Genomic DNA, 25255 nt, shown 5'->3' with positions numbered 1-25255 from the left:
TAATATCGAGGTTTTGCTTTCTCAACATTTGGCGTTCAATCATGACAGTGTGACAAAATATCTCAATTTACTTACACCAAGTGTTTGGTCTCTTTTGAAGAAACAACGTATTTTATTATAAAGTAACGAAGTGCTTAGTCCACCAGTGAAAGTTTTACGATTTAAATGACGACCTAGTCCCCCCCTCCTCCGGTATTCCCTTCCTCCCCCCCAACTTTTCCATCCTGTTTTGAACAGGGCGGTCAAACGTCATTGCATTTCAATTTAATGTGCTTCCCTTAAGAATCAAGGATAAAAGAAGAGAACAAATCTCTTTCCATCGACGTGGTGAAGGGAATAACAGTCTTATAAGAGTCTAAACTGTTTCTACAACTTCTAATTATGAAAACCGAGGTTTTTCTAACATTCGAGATATTTCTATTAATATTTTTAAACCAAAATTTTAAGATATACCAAACTTTAACGCCTTCAAATTTTATAATTTGTCGTTTTAGCTATAAGATTTCATTTTGGCGGGAGAAAAGACGCGCCCGTGCAGCTCGTGACGCATGCGCAAAACGTTTGACCGCGCTGTTTTTTGTTTGTTTCTTTTGAGAAAACAATGAAAGGAATATAAAGTGTAATATAACTACCTTGTTTTTATCTTGCCTACCTACTTCAAACTTTGGATTTTCTCTCTGAGTTTTTCTCTCACTTCTAAGGTACTCTTTACGTCTTTGTAAACTAAGACATCCGCCATTGACAGCCGTCTCTTTCCAACAGTGTCTGCCTCGGATGGTAGAGAAATTTCGCCGCCTTCTCGCAAGGCGCGAAGTACTTCAAGCGTGTACTGGACTGATGGAGCTTGTTCTTTGAAGACGGGGAAAAGTCTAGCGTGCCAAAGAGACACCATATCCCAGTCGCTCTACAAACGTATAAGAAAAAATATTTAAGGAGATTTGCCGAGTCGATTAGGATGTCTAGGAATTAATTTTTAAGATACGGAACTGCAAAGCTTTACTGTGGTGTGACAGTCACGCGTGTATGCATTTTGATTACAGGAGCGACTAGAGGGGTTTTCGTAGAGTGGAAATGCGTGACTCTCAATAATGGCTCCCATTTGTACCAGGAGAAAAACCCCTCGAATCAAGAGACACCCAACAAACTCTAACAAGTGATTTTGAATCCAGGAATCAAATCTAAGGCCCCAGAGGTGAGCAGAAAACACTAATGCTACCGACACCAACCTGTGTTATTCCCAGAAGACTAAAGACTTCATTCAGTGGTTTCCCCACGTAGCTAATCTTGCTCAGTTCTCCAACAGCAGCCGTCTTCTTCATATCATCCTCTGTTCCATAACCCACAGTGACAAACAAGCCCGTTTCCCCTTCCAGCTTCACACAGACAGTCATGACGAACACATTCTCGGGGACTTCAGCATCTTCAGGGATGGACACGTTGCTTACGATACAGCCCTTCTCGACGCATGCGCCCTCGCCTATCTCACAGCAATCTAGCACGCAGCACGCTTCGACGTGGGAGGGCAGGTTTTTGTGGCAATGAATAAGAATAGTGCTTTGAGGAATGACGGTGTTGGGAGAGCGGGAATACTTGCCAGTCTTGGAGACATGAGCTTCATGGACGGAATTGGCCTCGTATCTGGAAGAGATGGATAAATAAATGGAGGCAATAAACGTCTTTACCTTGGACGTAATGTTTTTCCATTTCAGACCATGAGTCTGTCATTTTCTTGGGAATAAGATTCTTTGTTTAAGTTGTATCCATATTCAATTGTCTTCTCATGCACAACCGTTAAACAAAGAAATAATACTCTAGGGAATGACACGTGGTCTGAAATGGGAAAACTTTATACCAAAGGTGAAGAGCTCTATATTTGAAAGAAGAGTGGAATTTTATGCGTCCCGAATAATTGTTAATAATAAACAATATTATTAGTAAAATAGACGTTGCATGAGTTTGGTCAGATAATAATATTGTTTTACCTGAAGACAGGGTCAAGACAGAAATGATGCATGTATTCTGCTATGGTACCAATGTGATAGAACTTTGATTCATTCAAGATGATTACGTTGAGTTGTGTTCCTTTCAAATGTTCATAGATGGCTTCTCTGGTCTTGATGAGGGATGGACTGACTTTGGTAACGTTGGCAACGTTTCTAAAACAAGTAAAAATGACTGTTTTAAGAATCCATCAAAGAATGGAATAATGCATAGAGCAGAAATCGTGTAAATGGAAAAACATTTCGTTATAGTCATACTGTAACAGTGTTTTGATTGGATGATAAGAGAACATCACATGATAGCAGCTGCGACAGTAGGCTTAACAATAAATCCATTTTCCGTTTGGGAAACTGAATTCTTTCTCATGCAAATCAGATAAGACCAGATTCAATTGTTCCTGCCTCCTGTCATGGCTGCCATCTTCTGATGGAGCAAAGCCTCTTTTCCATGGAAGAATGAGCCACCTGTTCTAAAAACATCCCTGACAGACACAACCGTAAGTTGCACAACAAGGGAAGCACATGTGGCGTAGCATCACTGCAAACCAGGTTCAAGACCTGACGGGCTCAGTGTGGTATGTGAGTAGAGTTGTTTGTTGGTTCTCTCCTGTGCTTTGAAGGTTTTTCACTGGATTCTCCAGTTTTCCTCCCTCCAAAAAATTCAACTTTCAAATTCTAATTTCATCTATAAGTTGCCTTGTAATGGGGTCCTAGACCTGTAAGGCTTTCCATCCATCTCAGATTGGTAAAGTTGGATAAATTAATATTGATAAAGTACAAACCTTGTGTAGTCCACTGAAGAGTCTGGTCCAAGAGATTGAAGAAAGTCCCCAAATGCACAGATCTCACAGTCGATATTGAGTTTACTAATGGCCTGGTGCAATTGGCTGGCGGTGGTCCAGTCAACAAAGAATATACTATCAGTATATACATGTTCCTTGTCATCATGCTGAAATACCACACCATTCTCTCTCATTTTCTCTACAGATGGCTTGTGCAGAAATCTTGAACATTTTGTCTTGACCACAGCATCTTCATGCTTTAAATATTGAGAATTACATTGTTTATAACAACAACAACATATGATGATGATGTTGTTGTTGGCGATGATGTTGTTTTGGTTGATGCTGACGATGATGATGATGATGAAGATATTATGGTTGGTGATGATGATGATAATGATGGCAATGATGTGGTGATGATGTTGGTGATGATGATGATGATGATGATAATGATGGCAATGATGTTGGTGATGATGTTGGTGATGATGATGATGATGAGAAGATGATAATAATGTTGATGAAGGTGATGATGATGATGCATGATGATAATAATGATGTTGGTGATGTTGATGGTGGTGATGATGATGATGATGATGATGTTGATGGAGTTGATGATGATGATGATGATAATCAACATAATCATCAACAACAACACATGATGATGTTGCTAGAACCAATCAATGATGATAACAATGATCATCATCATCTGATCATAATTGTTAATGACTGATGATGATTGATAATGATTGCAATGATTGATGACAAAATTAACTAGATTTTTTTTATACCTATGTTTTATTAGGAGAAAGTTTATTTGGGGAAGGGAGGGGGAGGGGAGGGGATGGAAGAGGATGGCACAAGCCTTTCTATACCCTTACCATATCTTCAGAATTGTTTTCCAGAACAAAGACCCCATGAGTTGTGCCGACCTCGATAGGAGAAGGATGTGCAAGGGCAGTAAAGCCTGGTTCAGTGAACGAACATGGTTCCCCATTTGTGTTGAACAGTTCAAATGTGTCTGGACAAACCAGTAGAATTCCAGGAATCATGTTGGCAGGGAATTCAATGAACATAGCCATAAGCATGTCTATCATCTGGTAGGATGGACGACCTATGAAAAGAGAATATACATACAAGGACAAAGTCAAGACAAAGGTCCAAAATAGGGAACTGATGTTTTTGATCTATGTGGTGGGTAACTGTAAATGACCCTCCCCTCCCCTGTGCAGAGATCTGTTAAAAAGCTCAATACTGGGTGTCCTTAGTAACTACGTTTTTCTATACCCAATTATAAAATATTGGAGATATAATGCATGCGCTGATTGGCTGGTTACCGTGTTTGTATCAGAGGACAGAGACACGCTCGTGCAAAGTCCAGGATTTCCCTTCCATAGGTGGTTGGTACTGGGTAACCCCAAACCCTCCCCTCTAATCACATCTGGTAAAAGAGTTTTGACCTTGTCCCTAAACATTTACAACATTTGACAATATATTGATGGGTTGCAAGCATTCCCAAGGGAGCTAATAGACAAAAGCATGGCGGCCACTGTGGTACCATTAACAATGGATGCTTATAAGTAATCTTTTGTCAAAACACTCCCCTGAGAAGCCGCGATGATGTAACGTGCAATCAAAGGATATATAAAGCCATGAAATGAAGGATGGGTGATTACGATGATGGGCTCCCTGTGGAGTGCAGAGGAATGTAGTGGGCTTCCTGTGGTGAGACCATGAGGTTTGACATGTCACTAAGCAAAACTTGTTCAAAATCTCAAAAATCAAATCCAAAACTCCCAAAACTATTACTTAGATATATCTATGCATTAAATAAAAAAATATTGATAAACAATCTAAACGTCACGATAAAACCTCCTATTGGACATTCTGTCAATGATTATGCAATACAAACAAAAGCCAAATATTCACAAATACACAAAACAAGCAATAAATAAGCCTAATTACTATGAATAATGCATTAATATTAATAGTATATATTTACCCCACGGTAGAGGCGTGAAAACCTTGCCCAAGACGCTAGCATTGGGCATTCTCATGCTATAGCCTCCAGCATGTGCTAACATTGTCTTGCACGTTTTGAGCTTCTCTTCTCCATAAATCTTCAACAGCTCATCAATACAGACGATCGTTGAGCCTCCGTTACCTATCTTAGGTCCGGGGGGATCATTAAACACGTGGTAGTTCACTCCCAAGGGGATCTCATTCCGTTTTTGTTTCGCTTCTAATTGAATTTCATAAGCTTCTTTTTGCGCGTTGTCCAATGCGCTGATCACCACGATATCCCAGAATGGAATCGTAGGTTCCTTGCCTCTGATCGAGTCATAAAGCTTCACCCTTTTAGCTGTAGCTTTGCGGATTCTTCCACTAACATCGCTGAAATCATGCTTGGATTTTTTTGCAGAAGCCATTGCTAGTTTTGGAAATCTAGAAAAATTCGAGCCCGTAGTGATACTCTCCAGCGTTCTCCCATATAAAAAAGTGTTACGGTCACCAAATTAGAGCAAGAAAATATTAAAATGGCGGAAGTTGATTCAGCCTTTGACTTTCTCCATAACGAAATAGTGAACTACACTCATCGGGAAAGGCAAGGAAAGTTTATTGAGGTAATGAATTATTATCTTTCGAAACTATTGGTTTTATTTTTAGCAATTTTTTTTTGTGATGGGTCGTGAGACTTTGATTAGATAAGAGAGAGATGGATGAACTTAGAAGCTTAGTTCTTGTTAAATTTTTTATTTTTCTATCGATTTTGTGCATGCAGAACGATGCAGTACAAACCCTAGACCGCATGGGATTTAATGTAGGGCAGAGACTTGTAGAGAGGTAAGATGTGTCTTTATATTATGTTTTTAGGAATGAGATTTTTAAGAAATTGGAGAAGTCTACAGTCTTTTGGACACACGACTACAGAGGATGTGGATATTATCTCCCCACTGCACAATGTTGAAAAAAACTAACCCATTAAACTAAATTTGCGTTTTTGTTTTTATTTTACTTACAGATTTACAAAGGATTCTCCCAGGTTTAAAGATGAATTAGATATTATGAAGTTTGTTTGTAAAGATTTCTGGACAGCATTGTTTAAGAAACAAATAGACAATCTGAGGACTAATCATCAGGTATGGCAAGACCTTTACTCACAAAAACAGCTTTTTCATGCTCTGTACAGTATAATGGCTTATTTACCATGGCTCTCAACCAATCAGAAAGTGATGAAAATTACATTTTTGGTAAGAATAGTAATCTTACATTCTGGTTGGCTGGGGTCTTCATAACTGCAAAACAGAGTCAAGTTGGCATTAAAGTGCATTGTGGGACTATTAAAGGGGATAAGTTGTGCCCTAAACAGCCCATATTGCAGTTCAATACAAACTTGACCCGATTTTTTCCTTGACCTTGGAATGGCTAAAGTCATTGTAGTTTTTCATCACATTTTCTCAAACGTCTTCACAAAGTAGGCACAAATGCATAGAGAGAGATGATTTGTGCTATATGACCCACTCAAAATGTTTTCTCTCTGATTCACTTTCAGGGAGTTTATGTTCTCCAAGATAACCAATTCAGACTGCTTACCCAAATATCCAATGGAAAACAGTATACAGAATCTGCTCCTAAGGTATGATGTTCTCATGCTCTCAAGGTATGATGAAGGTCTCTTTTGATTGATGGATGGTTAGAAGGAAGGGAGGAGGAGGAGGGAGGAGGGAGGGAGGGAGGGAGAGAGGGAAGGAAGGTTGAAACAAAGGAGAGAGGGAGGAAGGAAGAAATGAAGGGAGGGATGGTGGGAAGAAAGCAAGGAAAAAGTGAAAAGCGTGATGTCTACACAACAACTTGTCTCCCTTCCCTTGTAAATCATTTAATTTTTTTCTATTTTATCTTTGGCCACATAGTACCTGGCATTCTCGTGTGGAATGATCAGAGGTGGATTAGCAAATCTTGGTATCAGTTGTTCAGTTACGGCAGACATATTACCATTACCAGCATGTAAGTCATAAATTAATAATAATAATAATAATGATAATGGGAGTTTCTTATATAGCGCATTTCAAATATCTCAATGTGCTTTACATTTATGACCAGTGGAGGACTTTACAGGCTGCATATTAAGGTGCTATTACCAGCCGTGCAACTTAAAATCATGAGTGTGAATTGTTAGTAGATTAGTATTATGCCTCCAAATTGGAATAAGCTGTTGAACCAGGAGACAATCCCCTACTCTTATACAAATAATTCGACAGGTTCTTTTATGTCCCCCATTTTACTGTAGGTTAGGAAGGGTTGGGAGACAGGGCCTATGGTTTTAAGTCCTTGTCCGAGAAGACTTGAAGGTCTAACTATTTGCAGATGTAATTACAAAGGCAGCACCTTCTCCTCAGTTATTTTAAGATCCTGAGTGATGGTCAAGCCCGGCTAAGCTGAAGTATTTGGCTCCGTTACCGGAACATTCTCCAATACCTGACCCTTCATGAAATCTTTGATTGTTAGTTCAATTTACCACACAAACACTAAACATATATTATTTATTACTTTTCCAATACAGGTCGATTCCAAATAGTCATACAAAAAACTTGACCAGGAAGACCAACAGGTAGCCATCAAACAACTTTACATACAGTACATTTATATACAGCACCTGAAGTTAGCAGCAAAAATAGGACCGTATTCGTGATGAGACAAAATAATATCAAGCTAATTAGCTGATTGTAAAATACATTGATAACCAATTGTCAGCCAAGAGGTTTTTCCAGAACTCCACATGAGGTGGGGCAACAGATGCAAAAATAGACAGAATCCCTGCTTGGTGTTGATCCACATTATAGATCCATCCCTTCGGCATTACAAATGTCTGTATTTGATATTACTGGGTGTTTGTAGTCAGATTCAGTATTGTCCCATCCTGAAGCCTTTCTTACTGATTCGCTTGAAAGATGCTGTGGAGAAAATATTGGATGGGTCATTATTGTTACTTGTGTACAGCTCCTGTCATCCCTCCCTGGGGGAGGGGAGGGGACGGAGATAGGATTCAACGGGCTATTATTCTAGCAATAAAAATCTTTAAAATCTTCTTTTACTTTTTAAAAAAATGTTCTTCATAAATTTCACTGACCTGCAAAAGGGATCTGTTGCTTGTCAGGATCTTGTACACTGCAACACAGGGAACCCATATTATAGAAGCCAAGGTTATTAACCACCCCAAGGCCTCTGCCCAAGTGGGGTAGGACTCACCCTCGTATGTTATCATCTTGTATTGAACCAAGTTGATGATGAAAATGGTCTAGAATAAAAAAAGATTAGTCGGCCCCCAAAAATATATAACTGAGTCAGTATGATAAAGGAATAAATTTTGAAAGCATAAGAAGAACCGTTTATTTGTGAGACAAGTTTCTAGTTTGGGATTTTCTCGTTTGTTTCTTTGATGGGCTTCCTGTGGTGTATACATTAATGTGACCGTGGAAGATGACGGAACGACTTTCCACATCCTTTCCCATCCCACTTCCCATCCCTGAAAGAGAAAAAATGTCACTAGTTCAACTTACAAAAACCATTAAAGGTGAAATGAACTTCCAGCAAACGACCCACCAGAAAGACACAGGGTGACCAGTCATGTCTTCGATATCATTTGCAAACCTTTGGGCACCTTTATTCCAGTGTGTGAAAGAAAGAAATGTATATATATCTATTTATTTATTTAAACAAGAACTACAAATAACATTAATGTGCAAATCTATCGAAGAGTTATGAAGTAACTGTTACAAAACTCTCTGATTGGTTGGGCGCACGTGCTTCACTGAGCACATAGTGCACGAGTGCGCACTTTCCATTTTGTTCTTCGTATTCGAAATAACGAATAGCGGCTATTCTAGTTTGTATTTTGTAAAAGGAATGAATAACTTGCTGTGCTGTGCTGTGTGCAGTTAGACTATGCGTTGCGCTTCTCTTATCGTGTTCGGCCAATCCCCGCGTGCTTTATAACTGCACACAGCACTGCAAGGTAAAATCTTGGAATATTAATAGCGATGCCTTAGCAAATTTATTTTAATCACCTGGGCCCAGTTGTACGAAGGGTGGATAGCGTTACCGACGGATAAATATAATCCATGGGGATACATTTATTGGATAACAGCATCAACTTATCCACTGCATAAGGATAGCGCTATCCACTGTTCGTACAACTGGTCCCAGTCTTACCGTAGATCCAGCCAATAACAATCAGTTCAAGGAAGACCAGAAATAAAAGGGATAAACTACAAGAAAACGAGTCAAACAGGTTGAATACGTACATCCCACCCTGAAAAACATAGAAAAGTATTAAAATAAACAGGTGCATGGACCAGAATGTATATATTTTAGGAGAAGGGGTGGCTTTCATATAAAGAAAACCAACTTTTTCTTCTGATGTACACTTGGTTTTCATCTACGAAACTTCCAAAAGAACTCCTAATGAAGGAGACAACGGCTACAAAGTTTGATTTCAAGCCATGGTCACTGCAATGATGTCACGCTTGCGAGCGCGCAACTACCAAAAGTCATACTGATTTTCCTCAGACAGTGAAATAGTGGTAGACTAATAAAGGTTATAACATAGTTACGATATAACGCGCGCTGTGATTGGTTATTAGCCCGAGCGTGTATCAAAAAAATCGATGGTGCACGCTGAAGTGTTGAGAAGAGCGCGCTATGTGACGGAAATTTCGTTGAGAATGTTTTTCTTAACAAGATATTTCCACGGTTTTGCTATGTCATAAAAGCTTTGGTCATTGCTTAGCGTGCTTCCATCGAATTTTGGGTGCATTGGTCGGTTGCTTAAGCACTCAAGAAGCTCGAACCGCACTGCACTCCACTGCGCCTCATGCGACTCTTAAGCTTCTTTCGTGCACCCAAAACTGGATGGAAGCTCTATTAAAAAACTTACCTGAGTTACACAAGAGAGTCCCAGTAGGAACGTCACAACACAGAGCATGAGAACCACAAGTTCACGGTAACGGTACAGATACCTATGGTAGTGTTCAATGATAGCTGCGCTTACAACCTCTACTTGGCCAAACTAGGTAGAAAAATGATATAACATTAGGGTTACCACAGGGACCCCATGCGGTCTTTTACAATTTACTAATCCACTTATGAGGGCTGGAAACGTCTGCGCATGCGTCGATCTCGCACGTAAATTGGTCGAGCTTTTCAGGGTTAACACTTTAGTATAAGCATTAGAGACGTTCTACATAATATAAAAACATACCTTAGGCATTGGTTGATAGATTAGAGTGCGCAGTTTTTCAACCATCAAGAAATGAGTTTATCCTCTGCACTTTGTAGCTGATTTTTTTTTTCAGCCGAAATTATAGGCATTATAACTATAACTATAAACCACGATTAAGCGCTGACTCGATTTATATGTTAAACGTACCTGACTGTCAAGTCCAAGAGCTATCAACATCAGAAAGAATATAACACCCCAGACGTGTGGGACTGGTAACTGCGCAAGGGCTGCTGGGTAGACAATGAACACTAGACCTGGCCCTGGTACAAAATCAATACCATTCGTTTAGGGGACGGGTTTCCAAGATGGTGTCTGTTTTGTCCCCTTAAACTAACTACCCCACGATACAAGGAAATGCTAACTCGGAATGGCTAATAAACAGCTTGGTTGACAAGTGAGAATGGATCCAGAGGCGCCTTACTAGCAGCGCAAACCATTCTTATTTTTAACACTAGTAAACAAATAGAAACGCTCACCTTGAGACGCTACTTCTGAGACTGTCTTGTTCTGCACATGTGCCATGTATCCAACAATGGTGAAGATTACGAACCCAGCCAAGGCACTGGTCAAACAGTTGACGATGGAAATCGTTAAAGCATCCCTGTGGAAAATGGAGGATAAGATGGAGGATTAGGGGTGCTTAACATTCAAATCTATCCGGTTGGAAAATCATTCGCTAATGGAAAGAAAAGAGCGGGACGGGAAACTTCGATTTTCGAAAAATGGTACAGTGCACGCGTCTACCGAAAGAACCGAAATGGCGGGAAAACTGGACTACTTCAATCGGAAGACCGATTTTTCTGGAACTTTCCGATCGAAAATGCGTACCGTTTGCTTTTCCAACTGGAATTTCCGGGTTTTCCGGGTAACTGTCAAGCACCCTAGGCATCAGTTTGAACAACAGTTTTTGGGGGTAGAGCCTACAGATACTTTGCCTACAGACATTAAACCGCTCTATATGTTAAACGGTTAACAGAAGGTATAAAGATAATAAAACAACTACATTTAAAAAGTTTTTTAATTCTAAAGAGAAGAAAGCTCTTACTCACTTATAGATGTTATTATTTGGCTTGTTGTAGCTTGCGAAAGCTATGATAACACCGAAACCAATGGTCAAAGAGTAGAGTATTTGTGACGCGGCATCTATCCAAACCTGTTCAGCATAGCGAATGCATAGTGTACGATTTAACAAAGTTGGCTATATACGTATAATCATAATATGTGTTTTTTGATCCTTGCTCTAAAACTAAATATGCTTAAAAATATAGAGAGAGGTTATTTACTGGCCACTGAGGTCCAGATAGGGAAAAAGTGTGCCCGAGGTCTTGAATATATGGACCGAGGCAGTCATTAAGCCAAGCTCCAATCTCAAGACCGAGGGCACAGTTTTTTCCTTACCCGGAGATAGAAAATACCACCCGCTCAAGCAGGCAATCACATCGTACGATTTTAAGAATAACGGACCGACAAAAATAGATGAAATCATGGGATGGCATCGCTTATCTATTTCAGATTCAGACGCAAGCCACGACCATGGCACAGGACATTACGTAGAATACTTTTGACAGTGATCATCAATATTAAAGACATTCGTTGTCATGATTACCGCTGGATCCTTCAGCCTGTGCCACTGAGGAGTGACGTAATAAAGAACCCCATTGGCTGCTCCAGGAAGCGTCAGCCCCTTCACCAATAAGATCACTAGGATGACGTATGGTAGAGTAGCCGTGACGTAAACCACCTTCCCTGTCGTTCTGATGCCTCGCCAAATGCAGAAATAGACTAGAACCCAGGCTATTAGAAGACACACTGTTAGCTTGACGTTCAGGGAGCCCGGTTGATCGATGCTACTTGTGATTTCAAGTACATTATGGCTGTATAAAAGAGAACCATTAAAAACAATTGCGGGTTTTTTTCTGTAATTTTAAAATTGCTTGATAATTTTCTTGCTATTTCTTCGACTGCTCCGCTCTTGTTGGGATGCATGTACTCACCCCAACAAAAGCGAAGCGGTCAATGGAGGGGCAAATGTCTGGACTAGGAAGAGTTAGGGCGAACGACGAAAACAAAAATATATGCGCAATGCATTGTAGTTGACTAGCATTCTTAAACTAGTAAGTAACTACATATTCTTGTGAAGATGTTTCGATTTCCATTTTAAATTGAGACACAGGGGCGGATCCAGGAATTTGTTTAGGGAGGGGTGCAGCGCACATATTTAACCCAGGGAGGGGTGCACCCCTTAGAATCAAAAGGAAAAAGCATTATTTTGTATTGGTTAAATCTTTGAAGTAGGGGCTCATAGTCGAACCAGGGAGGGGTGCGCGTCCCCTGCACCCCTCCCCTGGATCCGCCACTGGGACACACAACTTACATCAAGAACTGCCTACTTGGTGATACCCCAGTCATATTCGTTCCAGTAGCGTTCCACTGGTAGCATTCCGGCGTGTTCCATGGGTGATGACATCCTACCCAAGGGATGTCAGTCAGGAAAGAGCTGTACAGGTAGTATATACTCCACGCCAGGATAATATTGTAGTAGATGGACACCAAGAACGATATCGTTATCATCGCAAAGCCAATACCTGAAGAGATAGGTGAAAACAGCTCAATATGGGGGACAAAACTATAGGCTCCAATATTCTCAGGAGATAGGAGTTCTTTTTTTTGTTGTTGTTGTGTTTTTTTTGTTTTTTTTTTTTTTTTTTTTTGTCCCCCAGATCGAGCTGATTTGACGTCACATGCAAGGGGTCTTTTACAAGACAAATGTTTATATAACTGGTCGTTTTGGATCGCTAAAGTAATGTACAAGACTCAACTATTACAGTTCCCATGGGGTGGAGGTGGGAGGAGTGTTTTTGGTTCAACTCTCGCCATATGTGAGTCTTATTTTTCGTGTTATTTTCCTTACATATCTTTTGTTTTTTCTTAGATATTTTTGTTTTTCTGCTTTTTCTCAGGTTTTTCTTCCTCCACTGACTAAAAAAGTTTTTCCAATGACTCTTAACGCATAACTTTTACATACCGGATAGCAGTGGACAGATTTTTTGCCAGGCTTTGATCGGTCCTTCCTGGCAAAGCTGACCAACGCTGAGCTCCAAGAAGAAAAGAGGCACGCCTCCCAAGAATAGGAAGAGAATGTAAGGAATGAGAAAGGCACCTAAAAAGATAACCGTTTTTCATAAATTAAATGATAATCACAATAAATTGAATAAATACAAAGTCGATAAACTTTAAAGAAAAAGTCTGTATTTACACAAAAGGAATAAGTAACTTAATTTTTGTTTTCGTTCAAAAGTTCGTATTTTTATTTATTCTGAATGTAGAGATTTTAATTTAACCTTTTTTTGTGACTTTATTAGTATAAATTTGAATACTTAAAACTTTTCAAGTACTAATCTAAAAATTTGAAAAAGGCTGAAGATACGCTTTTGAACGCCTTATTTTTTTCATTTCATAAATACTACACGATATATATACGAATTCCAGTATTACCTCCACCATTTTTAAAGCACAGATAAGGAAATCTCCAGACATTTCCATAGCCCACTGCAAACCCAACGCATGCAAAAAGGAACTCAACTTTCCTGTCCCATCGTTCGCGAGTTTTATTAAGATCTTTGATCTCCAGCTCTTTGTTTTCTCCTTCTTCATCTTTATCGCGTTTATCTGATATTCCCATTGGTAATATTCGGCAATCCTTCGGAAAGAATTAGTATATTATTTATTTTGAATTGTAGAGAAAAGAATGTAATTGTTGAGGTATAGTTTTTAAGCTTACCTTCATCAACGATCTGCCGTTTGGTTTTCAATCTAATCGATGATTTTCAAATGCAGCGAAAACACCAGTTTTATTCCTGTTACCACGACGATCAGCATTTATACTGCCCTTTAATAGTTTCCCTTAGTTTCTCTTGGGTTGTTTTTGTTGATTAAAAAAGCTATCATTGAAATCCGAAATTTGTTTGTTTGAACTTTCAGAAAATTTCGTTGATTTTCTTCCCATTGTGACGTCATTTTGTGACAGCATTGATTGATGGGAAATATTTGTAACGAAGTAGTCTAACACAGGGAACCCATAAAATAAGTTTGATGAAACTGATTCGCCATTATTTTATATAATTTATTTGGATTTACCAACAAAATGTTTAGACTTGAAAAAGCATTAATTATCAACTCTTGTACTCTCGCTAACCTAACGCCTTTGTGTAGGACCTGACGACACGAGTGAAAAACGTCTGCGCATGCTCTAAATCCGAATGCAGTCCAATCTCGTACCCATAGCCTGCGTTTCTTCTGGCCTACGGCGAAGAACAAGGGCTCTTGCATAATCCAATTTTGGCGCATGCGCAATTTTTCGAAAGTTAAATATAATCAATGAAAATCATGCTTTCAAACAGAGTTGTGTGTTTATTTCCGATCAAAAGGAAAATTAGAAATCGGAAACATATTTTTTATTTTATTTTAAGTCTTCGAACGCATGCGCTCTTATACCGGAAGTCCAAAAAAGCCTCGTCTCAAAAAAATCGTTTTTCGTCGCAGGCCAGGACGCAGGCTCTGGGTGAGAGATTTTATGCAGTCAAAATGTCTTCAAATTTGACTACAATTCCAAAACTACGTGTCCATGTTCGTAAAGGCTATTTCTTTCATATTGTGTTCGTTAATACAGTGTCTTGTCTCACAAAAGTATGCTCGCGAAATGTTTTGTATACTTGGAGAAAACGAACATTTTCTCTTCTAAATTCTTAAAAAATGTGCTGAAAGGCACGCATGCGCAAACGTTTTTGTTTTCTAGTGTCGGAACAGACCATATCATTTGGTTATCAATTAACTCAGTCACAGCTCCAAGATCGCGTAGTTAATTTTTTTTAACATAAACAGCCATGAAGTTATTAAAATCATTGCTTTGATTGATGAATTTAATAAAAGTACTCTAATATTCAACCCACACAGACAACCCACCCACGTTGACTAAGAAAACGGGAGATCTCAGAGTCCTAGCTGATCATGTTCCACAGTGATCAGTATTGTTTAGACAGTCCCTCAGCCTCTTATGACAAAACGTAATCCCACATTGCTTCACTACTCTTAACAGAACACTTCAAGCTGCACTGTCTTCATCTGTCAAGATTCGATAGAACTGTATTACATAAACGTCTGTTGTCATCAGTTGTAAGAAAAAATCAATATCATGTCAGCTATTGAATACATCGTAAATAGTTTTTTACTGTCAGAAAAAAAACGCAAAAACATTCGTTGGAAGAAAAACGGTTTCTTCACGCACTGGCTCCGTGCGCGAGCGATTCGTAATTTGTTGACGCAATCTGTTGCTATGTCCTCTTATTTACCACGGCTCTCGACCAATCAGAAAGCGAGAAAATTTACATTTTCGGTTTAGAATTAACAAATTTACGATGGTTTAGCGTGGTATGTCCTCTTATTTACCACGATATGACGTCAAAAGTTGGTCAAAATGTTATGGACTCACGAGGAGTAAACCGAGTGGGTCCATAACTAATTTTGACCAACGTTTGGCGTCATATCGTGGTAAATAAGAGGACATACCACGCTAAACCATCGTAAATTTGTTTTTTACTACAAAACTCACAAAACTCTAGGAAATAGACTGCACGAAATCTTGCATGACGCCATTTGTTGGTATGGCCTCTTATTTACGACGTTTTTTAACCAATCAGCGCGCGAGAAAATTTACAATTGTGGTAAAAGAAAAACACTTTACGATGGTGAGTATAATCTTTCTTTATAATTGTTGAGGCGAGAACTCATCAAATTTATCTAAATGGCGCCATACGGTGTTTAATAAAGAACTCTACACTATGTTATTTGGACTTTGCTTTCCCATAGTAAATTGGATAAGACTATGCTCCTATGATGTTTCTATCTTTTTTCTGTAAAAAAAGCCCTTCTCTTTCTAGCTTTTCTTACAATACACACGAATCAATTAGATTATTTCTGCACATATTTGCTTTAAATCCCCCCGTGCATATCTATAGCAACTTGGAAAATCCCCGAAATATCTTTTTAAAACGCCGATAATCTTTAATGCGCAATCGCGAATAAGCGCAATCTAGAATAACTATATAATAGGCACTGTAGTGTTCATATCTATTCATTTATTTATCTGCTTATTATTTATAATAATTTATAATAATTTATTCTCTGTTCTGTTCTGTTCTGTTCTGTTCTCTTGTCTTCTGTTCTGTTCTGTTCTGTTCTCTTGTCTTGTCTTAGCTAAAAGTTGTAGAAGCTAGATCACCTAGAACTTTCTTCCCAAGAAATGTTTTCCTTATTCAAGTACTTGGCAATCTATCTTACTCACTCTTCCCTGCCCGACAACAATAGTTTAGATATTTGTTTTTGCATCTGATTAAACCTATCAATCCATGAAAATCTAATTTTCCAGCCAAAAGGATTAAAATTGGCCTTATCGTGCTAAAATAAATCATGCTTCTTGGTAATTCCTTTTTGAATTTACAAACAACATTTCAAATTGAATAGCTGTATTTTCCAATATGCACCAGATTACTCTAAAATTTACTAAAGCAACATATCCAATTTATTTTATTTTGGGATTCAAAATTATAACTTCAATTAGATGTTTTTTAAAGACGGTTTTTTCACAAGGATCTTAATTGCAGATGAAGAATCTCCAGCGGTTTCACAGCTTCGGGTAAGTGAAAATCCCGAAAGCAGTAATCTTTTCCCGTCAAATTAACTTTTCAATTTTCCAAAAATCTTTGTTCCTTAGATCTATGAATTGAATGTATTTAATTTAGAATTTCACGGCTTTTTATTTGGGAGACGAATTGGTAATTTGGATTTCGAAATAGTTCAAATTGGTTTTCGTTTTTAAAATTGATGCATAAATTGACGGAACTTAGTGACTAGGCTAATTAATAGTTCTGACCTGTAAGTAGTAAAGCTGCAAATACCACTTAAGCCACTCGTCCAGAATAGAAAAGATACCGAAATCATTAGAACTAAGTTTTGGTCTGTTGGTTTAAGACTCAAGAAGCAAGAAAAGCTTCGCCTGCAGCCTCTTCCGTTAAGTACTCCAAGATTTGGTACGTAAAATCTTACTAGCGTTCAATTTACTTGTGAAATTTTTGACCGATATGCACCTCTTGTACTTATCTAATGCTTCGTATGTACAATTCTTGATACATTGGAACTCGAGTTACGCAGTCCCCGAATTAATATATATAGTACAGTCGTAAAATTTTGTAACAGTCTGCTAACGGTATCGTATATGTGTGGTTTGATACCGCAAATTACACGAGAAATATCCACATCTTACTACGAATGCTATGATAAGGAAAAATTGTATTCGATGTTATACCGTCAAATGTTTTAATTATAAATATTGAGGGACGTTTTCACCAAAAATGACGCATCTCAACCGTGGATTTACGCCGACATATGGCTTTTTCAAATTGCTTTTTTTAAACGATAACTTACAAAAAATCCTGATAATACTATACTAATCTAAAGCACACTATCGATTGGTGGTGTCTAATGTTTTGAAGAAATCAGCAGCTTTCACTCGAAAAATCAAAATAGCCCGAGAAAGAAAAACGAAAATTTGACTTCGTTTTTGATATAATTATTTAAATTGAATCATAACATAGAACTCTTATTCTATGACTTTTTTTGGTTTTAACTTTTCTTTCTTTCTTTTTTTTTTTTTTCTTTCTTGCTGTCTTTCTTCCTTCCTTCCTTCCCGCTTTCTTTCTCTCTTTCTTTCTTTTGTTTCTTTCTTTCTTTCCCATTTTCCCTCTTTTTTTGATTTGTTTGTAATCTCACGAAATTAGATTTCGTTCGCTGAAATTCCTTTTCCTTAATTCAGAATAAATTTTGTAATGATTCATGAATGATTAGAATGATTGCATTGATGTGACGTCATTTTTAAATATCAATATTATTACGTCATAAAGAGGAAGCGAGGAATATAATTAGAAAAAGGCTGTTCAATCATTCCAGCTCAGTGAAACGGCTCTTCGGCTTAACTTTCTTCCATCCCGGTCAGAGCTCTCCCACACACACCACACAGTGAGGTTTTCAACATACAAATGGCTTTCCTGAGGCGGCACGAACTCATAAAAGTGTCCCTCAATTGCAACCCATGAAAAAAAGTTCCGATCGAATCTCTCTTACAGTGATGACACTCGAACCATACAAGCAATAACTAACAGAGTTTAAAGTAAGCTTTTTGTCATACTTTTTCTAGCTTCAATTTCTAGTTTTCTTCCAAGTGATTATCGCTTATTGATCGAATGTCATAAGTTTATTCTGTCTAGAATATCAAGTTTCAAATTGACTCCCCAACAAACGATGGACATTAAAGAGTTAGGTCAATTGAGAAAATGGAATCATCTTTTGTGACGGCTTTATCGCCATAACATTTGGCCAAAATTTGAAATAGTGAAAACATTTCCGTCTCTCGGATTAATTTCAATTGATGGATTATGACACTTTAAGCTTCGAGTTAAATCCTCCAGAAGATTTTGCGGAAATATTCCAGGGATATAGATTGTTTAATTTGACCCGTGGGCGTGAGTAGTAAGCCCGTGCTTAGCTTGGTGTCCGTTAGTCTCCTACGCAGCCGCTATTAGTTTCGTCACGCAACGATCACTCCCCTACTTAGGGGAGTGAGCGTGGCATGACCACACTAATAGCAGCTGCGTAGGAGACTAGATGTCCGTGGGCAATTTTTGAAATCGATGGTACCTACCTCATTTTAGACCACGTGTCATGGGAAACATTACGCCCAACTGAACGTAATAAGGTCTAGTGGGTGCCATCTCTCAAAATAAGTGCTTCCTTTCAATAAAACCATAATACTACCGCCTAAAGAGAATGACGCATCGCGTAATAAATCACAGGGAGAATGTGGCGTGTGGGGAATGCAGTAAACAAATGAGTGAATGAATGGGTGAATAAATTGATATAGACATCCCATAATTCAAAATGGCCGCCGTATCAGTAAATTAAAAGGACTATATATCTATATAATCTGCTCGATATGATTTATGATTTATTTATGATTTGTGATATTTTTCCCATGAGAGCAGGGACACCACAACAGCATAGCCAATTACAGTGGGCCCTGTTTAGCACGGGCACTGAAGATGGTCGTCACCAGCGTCTTCAGTGGATCTTTTACGTCCACAGGGTTATATGCGCGATATTTGCATGTGTGTGGGCAGATAGGCAATATATCTATCCTGAAGGGCATTAGGAATTGCCCTAATTTACTATGCCGTCACATCAAAACAATCTTTAACAGTCTATTGTTTAAACGCAAAGGATCATGGTCGTCGGACGGGGTCAAATCAACGCAAATTCACCGAAAATTGTTCTAAAACCAGTATGAATCCATGAAGAGAAGTAGAATAGCCAGCAAACGCTCAGAATATCTTTTAGTACATATTAACACATATTATATCTGAAAATCAGGCCATTTTAGATTAAGCTGTTTCGCTAGGAGCTATTGTTGAATTTTCTATTGGTTTGGCGATTCTATCCCCCACATAAACAAGCAGTGACGTCATAGTGAAATATTATTAAACCATATTAAACAATTATTCTCCGAAGGCGAAATGAAATTCGGGGAATATTTACCGAGACGCGTGTCTTCAAGCAGCGGCGAGGTAAATATTCCCAAAAAAAAACAAGACAAAAAAACAAAAAAACAAACAAACAAAGCAAAAACAAAACAACTTCTTGGCGATTTTGATAGTTAAAATTCACAATATAATATGATATTCGTCATGATTACTCATGTGGGAGTGCTGAGGTACTTTAATTAAAAGGTGTGCGTGCTGCGCCGTCAGACGCACACGCTATCAACGAACTATGATAGACCTATTAAAGTGTTTTGCTGCTTGAATAATTATTAAACATGCGATTTGTTTCTTCAACGGCATATTTTTCCCGGACAAAAAAATTTCTTTTCTTCGAAAAAATATCGGCTTGAAGAAACACGCATCGCATCTTTTATAACAGACCTTTTTACCGATACGGCGGCCATCTTGAATTTTATTCTATTTATCAAATACAGTCCATCCTCAAGGGCGGATCCAGCCAAAATTTTAGGGGGGGGGGGGGGGGGCTAAGTGAGTTTAGGGAGGGGGGGCTAATTGAGTTTCCTCCGTCCGGATCCGCCCTTGATCCTTTCTTTTTTATCCCTATTATTCCATTTTTCTTTATTTGAATATTATTTTAATTTATTACTCTCTTTCTCTTCCTTTCATTAAAATCCATTCCAGTTCAGTCTTTCCTTCTTTTTCTTTCTTATAACTTTTTCTCTCTTCGTTTCTGGTTTTGTTTTTTTTTTTTTTTTTTTTTTTTGTTTTTTGTTGTTGTTGTTGTTGTTTTTTCCCCCGTTTAATTTGATTTTTTTCTTTACTGTGGCCATTCCCAACCAATATATTAACAAAACTTTGCTGTCAGCTGCTATACAAAACTTAACCAATTTCCTCCAGTTTTCCGAGGTATGTCCTTATTTACCACGATTTTCATCATCTAGCCGTCAAAATGTTGTGGACTCACGAGGCGTAGCCAAGGGAGTCCACAACATATTTTGACGGCTAGATGACGAAGATGACACGTAATTTGCTGACGTAATTTATCGGCAAGTCCTCCTATATCCCCCGGCTCTAGACCAATCAGAAAGCGAGACAATTTACAATAGTGGCAAAAACGAATATTTCGACAACCAGAAGTTTCGTTCAGTTTTTTATCGTTTGAACTCAAGAGAAAGAAAATAAAAGGAAAAAACAGAAAAGGAAAACGAACATGAACAGGAAAATGAGCGGAAGTCTACACTTATAATCGATCGCAAAAATCAACTTCTAGATTCCAATCCGATCTTAGGAGATATTCTCGATATTCTCGATTCTGTTTATTAGAACCATGTAAAAAATCGTTATGTGTGTTTTGTGCTCAATTTTTACGATAACTTACACGCCGTAGAACCTGAACGAAAAAAGGTTTTTTCATTGTCTACAATAGTTTATTAAAACAACTTTTATCAGTACTTTATAAATATAGTGTAGGTTACGTGTTAGGAGAAAATTACTCATGTTTCTTCCTAAGTTAATTCGGTTTTATGATTTTTTTTGTACAGAGCTTGATTTTCGCTATATTTCTTCCAAAATTGTACAAACGCATGTCATTCCGGAGTGTTTATATCAAAAAAAAGCTCGGATTACCCCATTTTTCTTTGCATTTTTGAAATCAGCATTAAATTTCAGGTTTAAGAAGTTTCGATTTCAATTTTCTGTCTAATGTTTACCAAAGTAGTCAGCCACCTTAATTAGGAAATTGATATGATAGACAATAGAGAACGTTAAACATCCTGTCCGATGACCATGGAGGATTCTGTATGCTTTCTGTAGGCTTCTGTTATGGTTTTATTTGTCCAATTCAGCCGGTTTTTGCCTGGCACGGCACTGCTGAAAAACTAGAATTGTTTTGGACAACTACGGAATCAAAGTTCAAGACCATGTTTCCTCATTTTTTCCGGCTTCCAACTCTTGCTCAAATGCGATTTTAATTATCGATTTCGTTTTCAATCCCTCTGGAAAAAATTCAAATGAACAGGTAAAATTAAAAGCATTTTATAGTGCTTTGAACATTTTCATCACACTGCAATGGTCGAAAATTAAAACGTCTTGTAATTAGTTGATGTGCACGGCACTCGGTTCAGCGGGAGCCACCAAATGCCTCTTCGAAGTCTCCAGGAGAGGCCAAATGGAAGCCATTTATTTGAGAATGAGAATTTAGCCAATCCTTTATCATCCTACGTAGATTTTGCCCAACTCATCAATAATGATAACCGTTCGGAGTCTCTTTAAGTATTAAGATGTTAATCTTTAGCTAAAAAGATAGTTTTTTTTAACATTTTCAGTAATTAGAGCTGCTCATTTCGTGAGGTAGGTTGCAAAAAGAAATTGTCTTGGAGTAAATGTGTTTTTTCTCATCTCACAAACCAAAGCTTTTTCAAAGATTTCTTGTTCATTATAAATGTCATTTATTTCGTAAGGTAGGTAAGTTATACGACCAAAATAATGCAGAGAAAGAAGTCGAATTATATATTTGTTTATCTCAGAAAAAAGATTAGCTATTACTGAAAAACATTTCTTTAGGTAGCCTGGTCATAAAACCGGCAAAACATCGTGGAGTTATATATATATTTTATATCATGGCCAACTAAATGGAAATAACAGGTGTCTAATGAAAAAGCATGGTAAACTAATCAAGCCTGTGAAAGATTTTTTTCATTTGTGGCTACTTTGTTCTAATTTATTAGAATGACTATTTCATATTTTCTGATCATTGTAGCGGTGCACATATCGCGGTGCAAAAAACGTTTTGTTCTTAATCGAGATATCAGTCTCATTGAATTCAGATGTTTCCATAGCTACGAAAACCGAAGAAATTTAATATCAAATATGCCAATAGAGTATTAAATTCGTCAGCGGATGACCTTCCTTTAACCAGTATTTTTTAACCTTAATTGCACTCCACATGAAAAACTGTTCAATTGCGTCTAGGAGGCCGTTTAGTGGCTTTTTGATAGCTATCTTCATTTCTATATACGTTGATTGTGCCCCTTGAGATTGTGATCGTTTTCTAGCTTATTTGCTTTACAGCAAATAAACAAGTTTTAATTGTATGGAAGAACATTCCAGTCAGCGATATCATTAGGATAACGGGAGTTTTTTATTTCCTTAATTGCAGAATACGAAATCTAATTTAAATGAAGAACTAAAAGCGAGCTGCAAGAACAACCATCTTATCTTCTACCAAGCACTGATTGGACAAGAGCTGTGTGTCGTTTTCATGCTCCTCAAATTTTCTCGCTCTTGAAGCTGAAGAGCTCCATTTGTGGAAAAAAACATCATTTTAATGGAAAAAACAGAAGACAACTTCAATAGCAGCTCGTGCGTGAATTTTTCTGTTATGCATCCTGAAATGTCGAAGCGAGAACTTTGTGCAGTTACTGCATTTTACGTTGTATTGATGATTGGAATTGTCATTGGAAATGGGTTGATTTTTGCAGCATTCTTTGTCAACCACAAGCTCAGGACCACTACTAATAAACTGATTCTGGGGCTGGCCTTAAGTGATATTCTCGTAGGAATCATATCAGTTCCTCTTTGGATATTTATTTCAGTCAAATCAGCTCAAGGCGAGTACTACAGCGATGGATTGTACCAGTTCTACATCACATTCGATATCTTCGTTGGATCTGCATCAATTTTACAGCTAACTTCCATAAGTATCGAGCGCTGTCATGCTATTGTTCGTCCATTAAGGCATCGAACGCTTCCTAAAAAGACATTTCGAACCCTTCTGTTAACACCTTGGGTAATTTCTTCGCTCGTGGCGTCGCTCCAACCGCTACAGTATCGCCGGTGGCAAGAGGTTTACACCCTTTTGATGGTAACAACGTGTTTTCTCGTCCCTTTTTCTGTCATTATGTTAGCTTATATTTTCATTTTTATGTTTGCAAGAGTTAAAAGACCAAGTCAGAGACTACTCCGGAATACTACACGAAGCAGGGCGTATCGAAAAGAAATACGTCTCTCTGTAACAATAGCTTTTATAACTTTACTTTTCGTCATTGCATGGCTTCCCTTGTTTGTTTTGACCATCGTTGCTACTTATTATCCATCATCTTTGCCTTCGATGATAACGACAGACAGACTACTAAAGTTTGCTAAGTGGATGCATTATAGCAACAGCTCAATCAACCCCTTTTTATACGCATTTCGAAATAACGCTATTCGAAGAACATTCCAGTATCTCATTTCAAAACTGCTTTGCGGACGCTTTTCGCCAAGAATTGGGCAACGAAGAATTAAACTACAATCTATGCCTTTTCGATCTTCTGCGAATAGATCAGACTTTTCGCACAGATGACGAACTACCAAGAAATAAAAAAATATCTCTTTTCTTGATGTATGTTAACAAATATAAAATGTATTATTATTATTATTATTATTATCATCATCATCATCATTCTATTATTATTATTATTATTATTATTATTATTATATACTACTTTTAAAAAGGCGAGACTTTATTTTAATTTTTTTGAAAAATCGCAAAAATTATTTTTCAAATTATTTCCATAGGGAAAATAACTAATTAACAAAAGGAATAGAAAGAAAACAAAAATATAATAATGTATATAGATAAAATGATGTTAAAATCTTCTATTAGAGACTAAGTGAAGTAAAGGAAGGAAGGAAGTTCTTTATTGGCGACTGAAGAAAAATCAGAACAGTTCTGGTCTATTCTGTAAAGGGAACGCTATAACAGTTTTCTGGTTGAAAGAAAGATAAAACAATCATATATAACTGAAACAGAAACTTCACATGAATGAGACAGTTTATTTTTCCTTTCTGCTGAAAGTAATAAAATTTACTAGAAAAAACCTGCAGCCTTAAATTATGTGGTTTACCAATACAATTGATAGCAATAAATGCTTTTTGTAAACACTTTAATGCTTTAGTGCGATTATATGGAATAAAAACTTTTAAAGTGCAAATGAGTATTTTAATCACTGACCTGCTTTCAGAAAAACATTGATCTGTTTTGAAAAAAACCTATTAAATTGATGATCTTTTAAATGAAATTTAAACAATTTAATGAAAAAAACCTTAACTGCTGCTGCTGTTTGCCAAATCCTTTTTAGAAATATATAATAAAAAGGAAATTTTAATTAAATTTATAATTAAAATGAAATATTAAAAAAAACATTTACTGACTATTTTCCCGCGCTTTTTTTATAAGCATTGTCGCGCGCGCGCCACTATGCATTTCCCGCCCAAAAAAGTCACCAAAACACAGGCAACCCAATAATCCACAAATCTCAAATTCTGATAAAACTATAACTTTTTTATATCAATAATTCACATTTAAATGTTTTAAGAATTTTTTCTAATCTAAATAGGGCATGATACAGTGTAAGTTTAATGTGTAAAGAAGGAAATGGTACTCAAGGGATAACGCGTTTCCGGTCAGGAATGAAATGCAAGAACTGATGATATATAAAGAAAGTGGTTTATCTCGAGTGTATAAAAGTCTGATTTCCTGTCTTTACACACTGTAATTATTATTTTGTTTGTTTGTTCGTTTTCTTGAGTTTCAAGGTGGACACCATG

At 37.5% G+C, this 25255-nt stretch overlaps 4 protein-coding genes across 4 annotated transcripts; 2 read left to right on the top strand and 2 right to left on the bottom strand.

Moving 5' to 3' along the window:
- Positions 1–92: 92 nt before the first annotated feature.
- LOC116302230 (fucose-1-phosphate guanylyltransferase) lies at positions 93–5231 on the bottom strand. The gene is made up of 6 exons (XM_031711459.2): positions 4782–5231; positions 3661–3893; positions 2783–3039; positions 1983–2156; positions 1227–1638; positions 93–904 (listed from the first exon to the last, which is right to left on the bottom strand). Exons 1-6 carry the CDS (start codon positions 5206–5208, stop codon positions 653–655), a joined length of 1755 nt encoding a protein of 584 aa, XP_031567319.2. The 5' UTR covers positions 5209–5231; the 3' UTR covers positions 93–652.
- Positions 5232–5291: 60 nt separating this feature from the next.
- Positions 5292–7865, top strand: LOC116302234 (trafficking protein particle complex subunit 6b). The gene is made up of 6 exons (XM_031711464.2): positions 5292–5403; positions 5562–5623; positions 5802–5919; positions 6333–6416; positions 6691–6784; positions 7341–7865. Exons 1-6 carry the CDS (start codon positions 5317–5319, stop codon positions 7370–7372), a joined length of 477 nt encoding a protein of 158 aa, XP_031567324.1. The 5' UTR covers positions 5292–5316; the 3' UTR covers positions 7373–7865.
- A 3-nt stretch (positions 7866–7868) lies between these two features.
- Positions 7869–13740, bottom strand: LOC116302225 (sodium-dependent serotonin transporter-like). The gene is made up of 11 exons (XM_031711455.2): positions 13554–13740; positions 13084–13218; positions 12433–12643; positions 11665–11932; positions 11108–11211; positions 10535–10659; positions 10206–10318; positions 9714–9845; positions 8990–9089; positions 8338–8438; positions 7869–8075 (listed from the first exon to the last, which is right to left on the bottom strand). Exons 1-11 carry the CDS (start codon positions 13738–13740, stop codon positions 7869–7871), a joined length of 1683 nt encoding a protein of 560 aa, XP_031567315.2.
- A 3256-nt stretch (positions 13741–16996) lies between these two features.
- Positions 16997–24118, top strand: LOC116302233 (beta-1 adrenergic receptor-like). Its single transcript, XM_031711463.2, has 2 exons — positions 16997–17143; positions 22824–24118. Exon 2 carries the CDS (start codon positions 22992–22994, stop codon positions 24006–24008), a length of 1017 nt encoding a protein of 338 aa, XP_031567323.1. The 5' UTR covers positions 16997–17143; positions 22824–22991; the 3' UTR covers positions 24009–24118.
- The last annotated feature ends 1137 nt before the right edge of the window (positions 24119–25255 follow it).

This window comes from Actinia tenebrosa, unplaced genomic scaffold (assembly GCF_029948245.1).
Source record: "Actinia tenebrosa isolate PJP-AT-01 unplaced genomic scaffold, QUT_ActTen_1.0 PGA_scaffold8__29_contigs__length_14323225, whole genome shotgun sequence".
Lineage (NCBI taxonomy): Eukaryota > Metazoa > Cnidaria > Anthozoa > Actiniaria > Actiniidae > Actinia > Actinia tenebrosa.
Note: the sequence above shows the minus strand (reverse complement) of the source record. Positions and strands in the feature narration are given on the sequence as shown.